The sequence below is a fragment of the Meriones unguiculatus genome, chromosome 20 (genome assembly GCF_030254825.1).
Source record: "Meriones unguiculatus strain TT.TT164.6M chromosome 20, Bangor_MerUng_6.1, whole genome shotgun sequence".
NCBI classification, from domain to species: Eukaryota; Metazoa; Chordata; class Mammalia; order Rodentia; family Muridae; genus Meriones; species Meriones unguiculatus.
In genome coordinates this window covers 31,297,728-31,316,357 of record NC_083367.1, presented here as the reverse complement: position 1 = coordinate 31,316,357, position 18,630 = coordinate 31,297,728, and the positions used below count along the sequence as shown (strand labels likewise).

Below are 18,630 nucleotides of genomic sequence, written 5' to 3'. Positions count from 1 at the left end.
GCATTGATATCATCCCATATAAAACTCCAGTAAATTCAGCTACAGGTTTGCTTCTTTGAGCTTTTCCTACATCCATTAACTGGCCTGAATCGTTCTAAGTTCATCAGGAAATGTGTGTTTAAAGGTTCATCCCAACCACTCACCTTGAATATGTATTTTACTTTTAAAAATAAAGATGGGATCCAACACCCATCCACTGTGTGTTCTTAAATTTAACGTATCACACAGGATAGATAACTGATACTCTCAATCCTTCAAAGCTAAAATCTTTTAGATATCCCCAAAGGTGTCAATAGTACTTAATCTTGGGGACAGTAAGAGCCATCTATGTTGATTCAAAACCTACTTAATAGGAAGGAATTCATGTAACCTAGCAACTGCACATGCATGGTAAGGTTGTAGATCCTAGAGGACCTCCTGGAAGAATGCCACCTTCCTAAACCAGCTTAATCCGTAACTGCATTCTGAATATTTATTTGTATGCCCAAAGATAAGTGTAGCTGTCCTCCTTCATCAAAGAAGCTACTTTTTGCTGCACCTGTGAACAAAAACAGAAAGCCACAACTATTCTAAATGCAGAAAATTGTAGGGTAACCAACCCCAGCTATACATTACAAAACAATCCCCACGCCATAGGCTCAGGGAGCATTGCAGAAGAGGGATGGAAAGATCGTGAGAGCCGTAGATATAGGAGGTCTGCTATGAGACAGTCTTCTGTATATAGCAGGGAATCTGCATTCACGAAATCTCAACAATGTGTGTGTGTGTGTGTGTGTGTGTGTGTGTGTGTGTGTGGCAATAAGAGTTTTAAAAGAACAGACCATGAATTTGGGGGCAGGGGTTCTGTGGGAGGTGTTGGTTGGGAAGGAGGGATGGAAATGATCTGAAGTCAGTTCTCATGTATAAAGGTCTCCAAAAGAAGATTTAGCTATACAGCTATACTTTAAAAAAAAAATCAAAGAAAGAAATTAAACTGCAAAATAAATATGAATTGCTTAGAGGTGTCATACTTAGATAACCACACACTCTGCTCGGACCTTGCCTTCCAAAGTACCTGCCTCAAGCTAGCCCTCAGCTTCCCTGGGACATTTCAAGTGGTGCCATTATTCACCTGAAAAATCCCAGCTCCGAGCTTGTGGTCTCAGCAGAAAACTGTGAGAACTTCTTCAGATGTTATCCACGGTACTTCTCTTCCTGAGAATCAGCAGAAATAGATGAAGGGAATAAAAACAGTTCAGCGTATGCAAGTTGCATGTGATTCTAATTAGATATTTAGAAATAAAAGCTTCAAGTGGTTATTCAGACAACTTCTAGCTGAACACCCATTTTATTTATTATGATAGTGCTGTTGTTCTTGCTTTTCATTTTCATTTATTAGCATGTGACAATGGTTTACAACTTTGAAAATCTGTTTCTGATGCAACTAGAAAAACTATATGAAAAATAAAATTCCAAGACCCTGAGAAAATACATTTGATGAACAAAGTTAGGAAGCGAAGCATCTGTGTGAGTCAGTTAATGAGTCTCATTCCATTCAGCATGTGCTTTGCTGGCTGGAAGCTCTTCCTTAGTACAACACTTTAGTGGCCTTCTGGGCAACAAGATCATGTGTTCCTATAGGGACTGTATTTCTCTAATCAGAATTTAAAAGCATGAGAGAGAAAGGGGGAAGTGGGAAGGAAAAAAGAAGGGACAGAGGAAGAGGGGAAGAGAGAAAGAGACAGACACACAGAGACAGAGAAACACAGAGAGAGAAACAGACAAAGAAGCAAACACACACACACACACACACACAGAGAGAGAGAGAGAGAGAGAGAGAGAGAGAGAGAGAGAGAGAGAGCATTCAAAATGCATTGAGGGACTTTTGCCCATATGGAACAGCTCCAGTTCATACAATCAGTTTGAATTGCTACCGCCAAGTAAGACTTGAGGGGGAGAAAGGCCGTTCTTCTCAGTTTGGCCTGTGGTTAATTGTGTTGTAAATTCCTTTTGTGCACCTGCATGGAAGTTCCCTTGAAATTCATACCTGCAGAGATAATGGGTAGACGCTCTGTTTTCAGAGGCCCACACACATTCTTTAATGCCTTTCAATGTGTTCTCCCAAATATTTAGGCTTCACTTTCAGCAATCTTTCTTTTTAGATTTCCCTTCATGGTTCTCTCCAGTTCTGTCTTCAGAAAAGAATGTGTTGATTAGTGGATTTGTCGTTAATAACAGAGGGACAATTTTATGTTATAATACCTCACTGCCAACATGTGTTTAAAAAGGCAGTTTAGTTTGCTGGACTAAATATTCATGATTTAATTTAAAGAAAAGGGAGGCTCACAACAGGGAATAGAAATTAGCAAAGAGTATTTATTCAAGAAGCAGATTTCTCTTCCTGGATAATTTTTCAGTTCTGCTATTATTAATGTTATTAAATCGTGGTTGCTAAATTGATATGGTACTTTTCTAATTTAAAATAATTGCATCTCCCTCTATCCCCATAGGTCAGTATAGACAAACACACACTCATTGAAGATAAGGAAACTAAGGCTACAAGAAAGCACCACAGAACTTGAAATTAAACTCATATTCTTGGAAGGTCTCTAGAGAGGATGGCTGTGCCTGCCTCTCTGCTGTGGTGAGGCATTCATGAATGTGCAAATATTCACACTCATTGGATTACATGTAATAATTATGTGTAGTTTTTACATACTTTTGTTTTAACAAATCCATTCAAAAAGTGTTTTTCAAGAACTAAACACAAATCCATCCAATACTAAAGGTTAGACACAAACAAAATTTATTTTGGCACCTTCTGTCCAGTTTTGTGCCTCACCTTAGGGTCTGGGGTCATTCAGTAAGAGTAATGTTTTTCTGTGTGAGGATTGAGCAAATTCCCTAGGGTCCTCCTTCTTGTTTAGCTTCTTTAGGAGTATAGATTTTAGTATGTTTATCCTATGTTATATGACTATTATCCACTTATATGTGAGTATGTAGCATGGTGTATTTTTCTGCTTCTGGGTTACCTCACTCAGGATGATCTTTTCTAGTTCCCACAATTTGCCTGCAAATTTCATGATTTCCTTGTTTTTAATTGCTGAGTAGTATTCCATTGTGTAACCGTACCACACTTTCTGTATCCATTCCTCAGTTGAGGGACATCTGGATTGTTTCCGGGTTCTGGCTATTGCAAATAAAGCAATAGCTAACTAACATGGTTGAGCAAATGTCCTTGTTGTATATTTGCACATATTTTGGATATAGGAGTAGTATAACTGGAAGCAGGAGAAAACAAGGAACAGGACAAGAGGGATTCTGAAAGACTCTACCCAGCAGGGTATGGAAGCAGATGCTGAGACTCATAACCAAACTTTAGGCAGAGTACAGGGCATGAAAGCAGGGGGAGATAGACCTGAAGGAGACAGGAGCTCCACAAGACGACCAACAGAACCAAAAGAATCTGGGCACAGGGGTCTTTGCAAAGACCAATACTCCAACCAAGGACCATGAATGGAGATAACCTAGACCTCTTGCTCAGTTGTAGCCCATGGCAGCACAGTATCCAAGTGAGCTCCCTAGTAAGAGGAGCAGGGACTGTCTCTGACATGAACTCAGTGGCTGGCTCTTTGATCACCTCCCCCTGTGGGGAGCTCAGCTGTACCAGGCCACAGAGAAAGACAATGCAGCCAGTCCTGATGAGACCTGATAGACTAGGGTCAGATGGAAGGGGAGGAGGACCTCCCCTATTATATGAGAAGGGACATGGGAGGAGAAGAGGGAGGTAAGATTGGGAAGGGAAGAGTGAGGAGGGCTGCAGCTGGAATACAAAGGAATAAATTGTAATAATAAAAAATAATTAATTAATTAATGCTGTGGCCACAGATCATCAGTATATGAAACACTGGGGTAGCATCCGGAAGCAAATGTTCCTCTCACCCTTGCCATGCTAACACTAAAGCATGTCCCAGCATCCTTTCACTCCCGTGTGTCTTAGCCGAAGAAGATGAAGTGGCAGCCTCTTCCTGCTAGAATTCAAAAAAGTTTATTTTGTTTGTACCTAAATGATGTTCCTTTATTATTGTTCAAAGCCTTATGGAGGAAAAGATAAAAGCACTCAGTCAGATAGTACTTGAAATGTTGCTATCATCTTTCATGCACTGATCAATTGCCTAATTTTTCCTTTGTAGCCCAAAGTGTATACAATCTATCCAGTAAAGATGAACTGAGTGTCTTCCACAAGCCAAGCTGAATACTTTTGTTTGTTTTTAAGCTACTGTAGAAAAAAAAAGCAGCACAGGACAGTAAATCTCATAGAGCTTACATTACAGTGGTGTAGACAATCACAAAGAAACAACTAGAGTCATAATATATCCAGTGGCCACAGTTACAACAAAGCAAAGAAGACTAAGGACTACAAAGTAAATAAAGTATAATTAAAAATAAAAAAAAAAGAAGAAGGAAACAGGAATCCGTCTCTCCAATCTCTTGCTTTGCAATGATAGATGCATCTCCGTTTCCTGTACCTGACATTTGGCTGTCTCCCACTTACCTTAAATACAGTATTTCCTAAAGGCAGCCAACCGCTAGCTTCCTACTGCCATTTGCTTTGGACTTGTGGGACACTACCATGTTACCAGTCACCAGATGCCCCTCCCATTCACTTACTACAGCCTGCATTTCTTACCTCTTCATCAACTTCTCTTGTATCCAGTGACATCTTCCCCTCCTCACACCTGTAGCTTTGCTTCTGGCCTCAGTAATTCTTCTGTTAGCCTTTCACACTTTAGTGCTATGGATGGATATAACATAGACAAGATGCTGAGTTGCTATAAAGAAAACATCTCATATCACTTTGAAAACACTTACTATAACTCAGCGGTGTTGGCCCATGCCTTTAATGCTGTCTCTTGTGGGGCAGAGGCAGCTGATCTCTGTGAGTTCAAGGCCAGCCTGAGCTATTGAGTGAGTTCCAGGGCAGCCAGGGCTACACAGAGAAACCCTGTTTCAAAAAACACGAAGAAGAAGGGTAAGAAGGGAGGGAAGGAGGGAAGGAGGGAAGGAGGGAAGGAAGGAAGGAAGGCAGGAAGGAAGGAAGGAAGGAAGGAAGGAAGGAAGGAAGGAAGGAAGGGAAGGAAGGAAGGAAATCTTCACTGTAATCAGAATCACAGAAGACACTGCTGATAATATGGACAACTTGGACAACCATCAGAAGGTGCTGCTTGGATGCTCTTTTGGTGTCCTGCAAAAGTGAATCAGAGACAAAGCACAGGACGCAAACCTTGAACTCTGTTGCCCCATCACTTGTATATACTACAGAAAATGATAGCACTGCATTAATAACTCACTGGTAAATACAAGCAACGTGTTTCCATGTCAGTTGACACCAGAATCTGCTTAGATTATTATGGGAGGGAGACAAAAGTGAGTTTTCTAGAAAGAACAGAGTGAAAGTACTAGAAAATGAATAATAGAAGCATCTACAACTAGGATGTAACTCAAAAAAACTCAAAAATTTTGTTTGATAAATAATGTAGAAGGAAAACAAAAGGCTGATGGTTTTAGTTTTAATTCAAAATGTGATTTGATACCTGTGACCACATTTGGAAACCTTACAGGGATTCACCAGATAAGAATGAATGAGGAACAGTCATCAGGTTTCAGAACATGTAGGAAGAAAACAAAACGCCTAGTGTCTAGCTCCATCCTCAGCTGTTCGCTGCCTCAAGCAAAAACCTGGCTTTATTTTTAAAGATAACTATTACTGCTCACCTGACAGTAATATTGTAAAGATAAATGATAAAAACTGAGAAGGTCTGAGCATTCAACATCTTGCAATTGTCAAGAATTTGTTTTACTTTTCTTTTCCAGAATTGTGGCGTGTTCTTGTTGATAAAAGATGATGTTTTCCTTTTTTAAAAAATGCAGGAATAAATTATGACACAAACATTTAGCTGCTGTCACAATTGAATGAAAATGATGGGTTAGATATTCCCTAACCCCACCATTCAAGCTAGTTATGATTTAGCCTCTATATGCTATTTGTTCAATATAATTGTTAGAGTCCAGGTGAGGAGGTAACAGGCCACAGCACATATAAAGTTAGAGTCCTTTATCTAAAGCCAGCCTCCAAGAGTCAGTGCTATAGGAAGTCTATTCATACTAAAGCTCGGAGTTGCAACACTTATAAAGGCAAAAGCCACAATGACATCAGGGTCAGGTATGGATCAGGAGAACCATTTGTTACTTTAGTATAGATTCTGGGTTGTGCATTTGGGCCATGAATGTGTTGCTAAGGTGGATGTCACTGTTTGGGAAACTAAAGGCTGAAAAGTGTCTGAGCAGACACAAAATAGATCAGGCTAAGATGAGGACAAGATGACATTACCTTGGTCACTTAAATAATTATATAAAAGACATTTAAAATAGCCCAATGTGCCATTAAAGTTATCTTTCTACATTAGTCTATTTTTTTCAACTTTTTTATTTTTGAGATTATAATAGTATAATCACATCATTCATCCCACTTTACTTCTTCTAAATTCTCTCATCCAGCCCATCCACTTATTCTCTTTCAAATTCATGGCATCCTTTTTATTTATTACCAATATGGATATATAGATAAATGATAGATTAGACAGACAGATGGATAGATAGATAGATAGATAGATAGATAGATAGATAGATAGATGATGGATGGATGGATAGATATAGATGACAGATAAATTCCTAAATTCAAAAATACAACCTGCTCAGTCAATGCTACAGTATACATTACAATTATATGTTACAGTCAGTTAATGTTACAGTGTACATACTTTTTTCAGCCAATACAAATGGTTGACCATTTGATATTGGGTAACCATTAGTGTACTCTTCCCTGGAGAAGACTATTTCTCCCAATCTCAGCATTCCTTGGTTGCCTGGAGTTCTTTGTCTAGGGTGGAGGCCTTGTGAGCTTTGGTTCTTCCATGTTAGTATATCTATTGGTGGTGGTGCGCTAGTTTGGGTTGTGCACAGGCAGCCTTATTGGTGAGGCTCTACAACTTAACACTTCTGACATCTCTAAGAGACACACTATCACAGCAAACTCTCTGTTCCACTGGCTCTTTTAACGTTAAGCTAGTCCCCAAGTAATTCAACTTTTTAAAATTAATTGAATGGGTGTTGTAAAACTTCTGCTCTCTTTATACATGGCATCCCAAAGACACCACATGTGGTTTAAAGAATAAATAGATTTACCTGAGTCACTGACAACCATAATCCTAACTGTGCCTGTGGTCCACTAGATCTAGCTTAGTCTTGTTCCTCCTAAGATCATGTAGAGAGTCATCTAAACACTTTTTTTGTTGTTGTTTTGTTTTTTTGAGACAGGGTTTCTCTGTGTAGCCCTGGCTGTCCTGGAACTCACTATGTAGACCAAGCTGGCCTCTAACTCAGAGATCTGCCTGCTTCTGCCTAAAGGTATGTGCCACCACTGACCAGCTTCATCTAAACAAAACACTTAACAGGATCGAATATAGCCAAAAGTTGACCACATACAACTTCCTAGACTGTTGGTCTTTAGCACTTATTTCAAACAATAAACAATATAAAACACACCCTTCACTTCTGGTTTAAGTTTGCTTCATTTGTGTGAAATGATAAATGTCCATATTAGTTATATAATAGCCTCTTCCTTTCTCATAGGTCAACTAAGTTTGGAATCATTACCATGCCTCCATGTGTACCCTCAAGATCACAATCTTCAGAAGAACTGTATTAATACCTTTGCAGCTTTAGAGCTAGGGATCTTTCCTAACAGCATTATTATAAACCAACTCTATCTAAGCGCCCTCCCTCACACACACACACACACACACACACACACACACACAAGATACTGAATCATACATAACAAAGACCAAGCTCTAGGCTACTCAGACTGCCCCACACCACAATCTCTGGTCACACCTTCATTCCCTCCTGACTTTTCCCTGTGTCTTGAGGTCAAATTGCCCCTGCTTGAGGGGTAATCTGTTATCAGACCTACTTCTGTCTTTTGGACTTGAAATTTTATCTTGTTTTCCTTGGGTATCTATCCTTTTGTTCAGTCGAAAATGTCGGGGTCTGTTTACCATGTAGCTTTTTATTGTCCTCCATCTCCAAGCCTTGAAAACAATGTATCTCAAAACAGCAACAATCTTAAAAAGCTGGATCTTAATTTCAGTGGAGAATTTACTATTTACTTCTATCTTGGTCTTGAGCTACTCTAGCGTGTTCCATTCTCTAACACTGTGGAGGAAAACATTCTACTGGAAGGAAACCTCAAATCTATGTTAATGCAGCTGAGAAAACTAATTCTTTGGGAAGTATCCTTGTTGGCAAGAGTCCACATGTGTAATTTGGGAATTTAGATCCTGAGTCCCCTTCTTGAACAAGAATGTCTCAAAGCACAAACTTTAAATATGGTTGTTAGTTATTGATCATCCTGATATTGTCTATATTAGCTAATACAGAAATAAAGGCAATTTAGAAAATGAAGGCACTTTATTCCGTTACTCTTCTATTATGCTTAAGTTGTCTCAAATTCAGAATTTGTAATTTGGAGGGTACAAAAAGGAACATTGGAGTCCTTCTCCTTCTAACATCTCAGTCTCTAAGTTTCATCATTCCACTCCTAATGAGAGAAGGGAAACTGCTTCAAATAAAACTGGAGAGGGTTTCCCAATACTGAAATGAAATCCACTGCCATGTTACTAAAACCATGATAGCGGGTCTGAGAAGCTAGCTCAGTCAGTGAAGAATGTTCCCAGAGGGCATAAAGCCCTGAGCCTGCACCCCATCTCCCATGTAGACAGCTGGGGAGCCGGAGGAGGAGAAAACAGATGTGTCAGCACACACTCCTGTCTCAGTATTGGCGGGAGAATCACAGACAGATCCCTAGGGTTCAATGCTGGCCAGCACAGCTGAGTCAGCAAGCCCCAGGCAAAACTCAGAGACCGTCTCAAAAGACAATGTGGAAAATGAACCAAGGAAAGCTCCAAATTTATATACACACACGTGCACATATGTACTTGTGCACCTGTGCAAACATGTAGACATGTACATACACACAACTAAAAAACACAAAGAAAAAACTTGAGGTGAAAGAAGTCTACAGGAGGAGGGGAATGACAGCACAATGGGTAGAGCACTGCTGCATGAGCCAGGTGACAAGAGCCCAGTGCTTGGAACTCAGAGAAGGTGGAAGGAGAGAGATGACTCTGTAAAGCTGTCCTCTGACTTTTGTGTGTACACAGTGGATCACAGATCCCCCAGATTCTCTCTCTCTTCTTCTCTCTATCTTTCTCTCTCTCATATACTCACACAAAATTTAAAAGAAAGCGTTAAATGATATATGATATCATTTCCAATTCTATGCTAGTTTGTAAAACGGCGAAATTATTGAGATACAAAAAGATCAGTTGCCACAGGAACTAGGAAAGAAGGATATTAAATGGAGCAGAGGGACATTTTTACACAACAGGACTATTTTTGATACTATACTGGTAGACACATGCCATATGTACTTGTCAAAACCTATATACTGTACAAGACCAAGAGTGAACCCTAGAGAAAACTATTAACTTCTGGTGAGAGTGAGGTAGCAATGCAGGCTAATCAATTATGACTAATGTACAGCTCTGATGGGGAACATTAATATTGGGGGAAGGTATGTCTGTGTATATGACAGAAGGTATATTATAAAGAGTCCTGCATCTTCTGCTACCTTTTGCTGTGAGCTGAACATCACACTACAGAATAATATCCTTTGTGAAAGGAAGATTTCTCAATTGCATAGACCAAGTGGACTTAATGGTACCTCACACTTTGCTGGACTTGCGATCTGCACTGCTCTAGGCTATTAGCCAAAGAACCAAAGAAGACAAAGAAACAAATTAGAATAAACTAACTGGAAAAACAAACAAACAAACAAAAAATGAAGTCTCCGAGTGACTCCTAATTTAGTCGCTATTTCCTTGTCTTTCTTTTAATCTTTATTGTAGGCCTTTTATAGTTTTTGCCACAGTCTCAATATGCGTATCTGAAAACAAGAAAGGGCAAAGCATAGTTGTTGTTGTTTTGTTTTGTTTTGTTTTTACAAAATTCTACTTTAATCCCCAGTTTTGTTGTTGTTACTATTTGCTTGTTTGTTTGTTTTGCCAAATCTTAGTGTTACTAAGTAAGCAATTGTTTTGCTGTAATCCCAGCAGAGGCAGGCATATCTCTGAGTTCAAAGCTAGCCTGCTCTACAGAGCAGTTCCAGGACATCCAGGACTGAACAGAGAAACCCTTTCTCAGAGAGAGAAAAAAAAAAGTTACTGAAGGTTCACAAATCAGACAGGAACCAACTGAGCTGGGAACACTCTAAGATTGAGTTGACTCAATCTCTGGGATCTGTAATCAGACAGAGGCATATTCTTCCACATGTCCAGAAGTAGACATCAGCTATGGGAGCGAACCTCAGCTGGACGATGGGTTAAATGTGTGGGTACTCCTTACGTCCTCTGCCTGGACTAGCCTGGGCTTCCTCACAGTACGATGGCTATATCAACAGAGATCGCGCCTGAGGAAAAGGAGAAAAATAAATGACTCTTGATGAGCTATTTTTGAAATAACATAGCATGCTTGCTGCAAGACTCACATATGCCACAGAGCCTCTACCCATGTTTGAGAGGAAATGATGGACAAAGATCCAAGCCATGGGATGGGAAAAGAACCAGTGTTACTTTGTAAGAACCTGTGAAATATGCAATACGATTGAGCCATTAAAAAAAATAACATCTGCCATGGTAATTCTTGTTGTATCTTATTGGGTTTTTCACTTAACTATCTTAGTATACAATGCATTTGAGTGATTGGTTAAACTTGGTTCCACACCTAACTTCTTATTGCTTTAGATTTATAAGCCACATGGTCAGATGGCAAGCATAGAAAGGTTGAGTTAATTTGCATGACACAACCACAGTACTCTGTACTTATCATAAGAATACATAACATTAGTAGAAGTGTTACAACTGTGGACAATACATGGAACTGATGATTGTTTTTATATTAGGACAACTGGATTGCATTCAAAAAAGTTCCGACATTAACCAAAATGCCATATGCCATCTTCGATGTGCAAGAGAAGTTTTATTCATCCAGTTAGGTCTTTGTTGCTTGAGAAAGGTACATAATCTCTTCTGTGAAGTATAGAGACTATTGTAAAGCCATAACTGAATCTCACATTTGAGGAAGGAAAATCATGACCTTGAAGAAACTATTTTTTCTCCTCTTTCATCATCAGTCAGTTTTAGTTTATCTGGTTATTTGAAAGTTTATATTAGTACTTTGTGGGGACGTTGCTCATTCATTTCTACTACTTCTGTAAAGTTGACTAACAAGTGATATTGTCCCTTTTCAGTTGATTTCATAGGCGGCTTTGACTCTTATGGATATCAAGGACCTCAGAAGACATCTCACTTACAACTACAACCAATGTACATGTAAGTACTGGACTTGGAAGGTATTTTTCTGGGGTATGAAAAGGTAGTCAGGTAAATATATCATGGCACCAAAAAATGCATGCAGTTTTCCCTTGGTTGTGTATTTCTATTTTCTATTATTAATATTGTTTTGACTAGGGTGATTCTAAAAACATTTCTTGTGGTTTAAAAAAAATGACTTATCAAAAAGGCAATCTTTAAAGTTTTCTTTAGTCTTATGTAAGTATCATCTACATGGCTCAAAAGCCTCCAGTATATAACAACTCTTTGAGTTACTTTAAATGTATATATTTTGAAAATATTCTTAACAGTTTAGGTAATTATATGCAACTATATAAAACTTACTCTCTGGCTGCCCCAGGATAGTCCTAGTTGATGCTAGTCATAGTCATATCATTGTTTTCAGCCCTTCATAATAGTCTTGAGTGTTCACTTAAATGATAAATGCTAGTTCACCCTAGTGATAGATACATATTCAAAAAAAAAAAACAAAAAACAAAACTCAAACTCTGAGCCATACTTTATCAAGGTGAAAGTCAAAATGAAACAAAACCATTAGAACTGAAACTGATCAGACCCTTAACTGTAGCACTCAAGAGCACAGACAAGCAATCAGAGCCTGATTTTTATATCTGTGTTTAGGCAAATTCCCTTGGATAACAACTGATAGCAAAAATTCTATATCTCAGCATCAAGTGATATGCTGAATTGCAAGAGAAGATCAAAATAGAAAGTAAGCTTTCAATTCATTTTAAAATGTGAGCTTCTCTCTGAAGATCTGTGTTTGTTGTCATTGTCCTCCACCATTAAATCATTTACCTCTCCATACCTCCAGCATGCAGGATAATGAATGGAGTTTGGGGGTATTTCTACTCCAAACAGATTAATCTTTAGATACTTCTCATCACTTTCTCTTTTAAAAGAGAATGATGTATGCATTGTGTTTGCCTTTTTCTATGTGCCCCTTGTAGTTTTCTGCAAGTGTTTGAATAGTATCACTCATAATAAAAAAGAAAAGAAAAGTTTCTGTCTATTCAAGAATTAAGCAAAACTACATGCCAATCAAAGCATTGCCTCTATAAACAGCGAGTCACACAGCCTTCCTTTGCATTCAAAATCGCTGCCTTCTTCAAGCATCCATGATCAACCACTGAGTTTTCTAGTTTCATTATTTCAGAACATTTATCCCATCCTACAGATGGCTGCCAAATTAATATTTCTAAAGTCTTTACTCATGTTTTCACTTTCCTTTCCAAAAGCTATCAAGGATTCCCTGAGTTCCTCACCAAGCCTTACAAGAGTACGTTGACCTGGGCACAGTGTTTTCTTGAAAGACCCTGTCTTCCACTCATAATAACCTTTGTGCCTTAGCTATAAGCAAGTGATGTTATACAGTTCTAAGAACACACAATGCTGGAAGAGATTAAGACCTACTGAATAGAGCATAAATACTCTAGGAGCTTCCCTTGGCCCCTTTTTTCCAACAAAACTTCAGAAAATGTGTTCTCCAAAGATGACACATTTTTTCCACTCCTTATGTTTTTTTTTTCTTTGAATGAGTATATTGTAATCAAACATATTGTTTCCAGCTAAGCATTTATAATCCTAATGTTCATCTTTAGAGAAGAATTTTTAAAAGATATCTTAGTTAAGAATTAAATTCGCTAAGAACAAAACTTTCCTTAATTTTCTTAAACAGAAACCTTTACACGCCAAATAAGCATAATCAGATTTTGTTTTGTCCATCATTGCTCATGAAACACTAACATTTGAGAAGAGTAGCACCTAAGATGTTAGTGATACTTAAGGTACATGAAAAATTATTAATCAAAAATCTGCCTTCACCTCTTCCATAAAACATCCCATAAAAAAAAAAAAACTTAAGATCACAAAACTCTGTGATTTTGTTTAGGAAACAGAATCATGAGACAGGAAAACAAAACCCAGCTTGTTAGGAATGCAACTGAGAGCATCATTTCTTTTTCCTGACTCTTGCCTGATGTTCTCTTCAGTTTCTTAAATGAACTTTGAGACCAGCCTGGCATTGCCTTCCCTGGTTTCATTTTACTTGACTACACAGCTATTTTGGCTGTCACATTTCCATACATGCCCCTCCCTGTCCCCATCTCCCTTATCTCCTTTTGATCTTACACTGTTCAGTGTTGAGTGAGGAGCTTTACAGCTCTGCAACCCTCCAAATCCATCCTTTGAAAGCCTCTGCCTAGTGGGAGCCTGTGAAAAATCAAACCTGATTCACCTACAAGCCTCATCCCTGTTGAGAGGCATAGCCCTGAGCACCTTCTCTGTCTTTGTCATTTGGAGTATACCTTTTCCTGTCAACTCGCCATAAATATGTCTTGTAAAGTAAGAGTAATTTAATATCATGGGCCAGTTCAAGCATCCTAGCAATATTATATGGCCACTGGAAATAAAAGCTGTCCTTTTGAAAGAAAGTAAATGCTAAAAAGCAATGTGCAGTTTTAGCTATGGGGTTTCTACCACATCCAACAGATCTGTAACCTGGCTCCTCCACAAAGTAATGAATTCACTGCCAGCAGGGCCACCACAGCCACAGCCAATGAATATACTGTCCTCTTTATTGGTAGTTCAGTTATGTGCGTGTGTGTTCTTAGTTTACAATTCTTCAGATATGTAAGCACATAAAAGGAAGGTTCTTTTTCTCTCTCTGCCTACAGTTTGCCACATATATAAATATATAAAGTAAATTGAGAGAGATCAGAAATCCTCATGTCATCTCATTAACTTTCTAACAAAGTAATTGGTTGTTTTGTTGGTTTTTTTTTTATCCCAACTGTTCTGTGTGCCTTGGCACATATAGACACGATGGTGCCCCTTCCTGATACAAATATCCTGTGTTGCACTAGACAGTGTGCAAAAACACTGCATCATTTCTGCAGCTGGGAGCAGTGCGTGCTCATTTCATCTGTCCCTATGAATGATCATAAATGGCCCCCGTGGGTGACAGGGCACGGAGTGATCAAGGGAGGCAAAAATGCTTTGAAAGCCCAGTTTGAGGTTCCTCTTCCCCCAATCTTTCTTTTCTTTTTCCTGTTTGTTCTTATGCTCAGAGAAGGGTGAGGGGCAACAGGCACCTAGCATTCTCTCTTGACTAACAGCACCTTTTCTCTCTCTTAGGTCAAAATAACACGGATGACTTCTGTCTGTCAACCCATGGACTTCTCAAATGAATTGGGCAGTGGCCTCCTGCTTTTTTATGAAGAGTGAGAAGCAAATGAATTTAAATACACATACATATTATCAGACCAAACAGGAAATTTCTACATAGACACACACACACACACACACACACACACACACACATGCACACATGCCACTGTCACTATCAGGCACACATCAATTCCACTGGACCGCCTCTTTCTGACTGAAACTGATAAACACGCAGGGCACGCCCACCCTGGATTTCCTTAATGCAGGCTCCCTTCGTCCAGGCCTTTTGAAGGTGGGAAAGGAGACACATGGGTGTCCTCTGCAGGCCGTTACTTACTCCTCCGCAGCCCAGCCAGTTGGCTCTGGGAGGTGCCAAGTTAACCCAGGCACACCAGTTTGGAACCCTGTTTTCTGCAGTCCAGACCATACATCTCGATAGCACCACAGCTGCTTAGGCAACGTAACTGCAAAAACTGACAGACAGAACATGCTGTGATGACCTTGTACCAAATGCAAAATGGCAGGTCGTTTGCCCTAAAGGCTATATACCGTACATACTTGCCTTAACCCACCTACGTTGTGTGCCCGAGACTCCCAGTGCAGACGCCCTCCAGTCACTTCCTTTAGGCTAACACACTGCTATTAATTACAAACAATTTTGACTCTGTCTCTTGTTGAGGAACAAGACTGAACCGCTCAGCAGCTCCTGTGTGTCTGTGTAAGAAAATGATGTTTTACCTCTGAGCCTTGTGATGGCCGCAGAGATAGGAACCAACAGCAACCATAACTGTCACCATCACGTCTCTGAAACGTGGTCTTCTGACGTAGTAGGGATGGAATGAAGTGAAATGTATTAATCTCCTAAACTCATTACTCTACTGAAAGCAAAAATGGCTTAACTGGTTGGTTTTATTTCTTGCACTCTACGTGCTTTTCTAGGTACCTACAAACGGCATTTCCTAACACAGGAAACAGCTGTGGATTTCTATGACAGAGGCCAACTGACTATGTATTAGCTATGTTTACTCTTTTATATCTAATTCAAATCTAAGACCCAATGTAGGTGAACTCTTTTTTTTTTCTAACTTCAGCGTACAAGATTATTTTTGGGGTGGGGGGGAGCAATAGTTACTTAGTGAAAACTTTGAGATCTCTTTGTGGTATTTGGGGGGATCTGTTGTGTGTTAGAGTGTATTCCAATCCTCCTGTATTATTGTGGCAGAAAAAAAAAAAAAAAAACAAAAACAAAAAACCTGTGCTGTTGAAGTAGTTGGCAATGAGATGCCTTTGGGGACAATAGTAGGTCAGTGTGTTTATGGGGTATTTTGAACTCCTAGGAAATTTAGTTCTTATTTTCAAGCATTGTTTGGTTTTCATTAGTGAAAAACATAATTAGCTCAAGCTTATCAGTAACACAGATGAGTCATGTTTTTTCTTGGATCCACTTGAGATGCTAAAATCAAGTTTCCTTTAACACATCATCTTGACGCACGGAGAAATTCAGACTGAGAAGTTAGACACTGGCATGGACCAACTCTTTTTCTTTTCGTCCTTCCAGTTTTGTTTATTGGGTTAACCCTTTTGGCATCTTAACCCATTCAGGTCTCCATAAGACAGGGCAGTTGCTGTCTTGGCATAGACATTTGTAATAAATCACCATATCCCTATTTAAAACCTATGAAGGAACCGAAAATGACCACTGGAGTATAAACCACATGCACAAAAAGATTGCAGCACTCACACTTGAGTTTTCCCAGTGGCTTGTACCTACATGTATAAAATGAACAGTTGCAAACATGTCAGTGAAACCTCATCTGGTGTTTTTTATAGTGATATGCATGTTTAATGTTTGAGGGGAACTACTCACCAATTGTACTGTCCTTTTATTCCTAAAATATAAATATTACACATGCCGGAAACTATTCTAATGTGACTATTAAAATGAGGTTTCATTGCATTGCTACTGTGATGGGGTTTCACCTTGTAGTACATGTGTAGGGAGGGAGTAAAACGAGCCGCCATGTTCCTTTTTTTAAGTTGCAGCCGACTCTCCACCAAGCTTCATATCATCACCACCAAATATTTCAGAAACAGTTGTTGGCTACTGAACAGTAGTCAGTGGGCAGGCCTTTTCAGTAAGCACAGTAGTGTGGTTCTATCTGGGAAACATCAAAGCTGAACAGCTGTATCCTCCTCAAAATCTGGTGAAGAATGCTATTTTTCTAGGCTGAGCTTTTGTTATAAACCTAATATTCTGAAAGCAAGAGTTAACAATCCTGATCTGTCTTTTCTTTTCCCCTCCCTGCATTTGTTAATTCTGAATGTATTTTTAACAGAGTGATTTTTTTGACTTACTAGTGTAATTTGCATTTTAAAAAATAAATGGAAAAAAAAAAAAAAAAACGGTTACGTTTCTGAGCCGTCCCTGAAAGTCCCTGCTGCTTCTCATGGTGCGTCTGGTTCTGTCACGGACGAGGAAACCGGAGTTGGCTTGCACGAGGCTGTTACTGACGTCCTATGCGATCCAAGGAGTGGTGAACCGTTGGGAGAGAAAGGCCAGCCCGGACACTGCTCTAGCTCAGCTATGGGCAATACCCACTTACCTTCTTCCAGCCCTGGCCTCCTCCGTGCAACTGGCTTGCCGTGCCCTGAGGAACAGTGTTCCTTCCTTCCGTGAATTTTACCTCTAAAGGGCACCAGAGTAAAATCATTCGGTTCGGGTCTGAAAAGATGGCTCAGCAGTTAAGATCGTTTGAAGCTCTCTCAGGGGTTGGGAGGGTGACTCCCATCGCTCGCCCGCAGCTCATGAGCCTTGTAACTCCACTGCAGGCAATCCCTCGCCCCTCTTACGCCCTTCGCGGGCACTAGGCACCAACGTGGTGTTCAGACATACGTGAAAGCAAAACGCCCACGGCCTTGAAATAAAGCGATCGTTTTTGTAAATCATCTGGTTAATTCACAGGATGGGGTTTTCAATTTTATAAAAAATATTTGTGCGCGTGCTTATGAGTGCACACGTACCTGTGTGGGAGGAGTGAGCGCGTGCACGTGTCTGTACCTGTATGCGGAGGTCAAAGGTCAGCCCTCAGGAACTACCCTCTTCGTTTGATGAGACAGGGTCTCCCACTTAGACCTGGGGGTTACCGATTAGGCTAGGCTGGGCTAGGCTGGCTGGCTGGTGCACCCCAGACATCCACCTAGTTCTGTTTCACCAGTACTGAGATTATAAAAATACTGGTGCTGGAGCTCAGTTCCCCATGCTTACGCAACGTCTTACCCAACAGAGCAATCGCCCCGGCTCCCATTCTACTATTTTAAATAAAATAATTTAAAGACCTATTGACTGTCCCTTTGATAACGTAAGCTGTTTGTGAATGCTGTCAGAATATGGGTGTTCACTTCAGCACGAGACAACTGTATGGAAACAGCTTGGGGTAAGGGAGGCAAACAGAAAAGACTAACCCCTGGTGACTGATTGCCCCTAACTACAGCTGAGGCTCACTGGAGGCTTGGAAAGGCGGACCTTAGCTGGCCCAGGCTGACTGGGCTCAAGCTGCTGGCCCTCCCACTGCGCGGACCACCAGCTGCCACAAATCAAAAACCCAACCCTGAGAGCGAAAGCCTCAGACACCGCTGCGTACCAAGAAGCTGGAGTCCGACTTTCCGTGCTCGGTTTCTTGGCCACATGGTGAGAACAGAATGTCCAGGCGGAGTTCACCCGAGCCTGTGAGGAAGACTTTCAGGACGGTCCTTCACTGACCGTGAAGTCGGAGGTACGCAGCATCTCTGTTGCATCCAAAAGGAAACGAACAGGTCAACCACGCACAGACATGTGCCCCAAGGAAAACGTTCTTCTGGAAGTCTCACGTAAATAAGTTATAAGATTTGTAAACAGCAAACATAACTAAGGCTATATTTGGTAAGTATTTAAAACATAGGTACAGTGAGG

General features: G+C 40.1%; 1 protein-coding gene across 4 annotated transcripts in view; it reads left to right on the top strand.

The window, feature by feature from the left end:
- Positions 1 to 16,740, top strand: part of Nkain2 (sodium/potassium transporting ATPase interacting 2) — a 1,138,750-nt gene extending 1,122,010 nt beyond the window's left edge. For 3 of the 4 annotated variants that reach the window (XR_009587866.1, XR_009587867.1, XR_009587865.1), the window contains 3 exons: positions 11,411 to 11,492; positions 12,135 to 12,225; positions 14,649 to 16,740. Coding sequence is in view for 1 of the 4 variants with exons in the window: in XM_060373153.1 (XP_060229136.1) it covers positions 11,411 to 11,492; positions 14,649 to 14,658 (92 nt within the window). In the remaining 3 variants the exon portion in view is untranslated. The remainder of the gene's footprint in view (positions 1 to 11,410; positions 11,493 to 12,134; positions 12,226 to 14,648) is intronic. The other variant, XM_060373153.1, reaches the window with a different exon arrangement.
- The last annotated feature ends 1,890 nt before the right edge of the window (positions 16,741 to 18,630 follow it).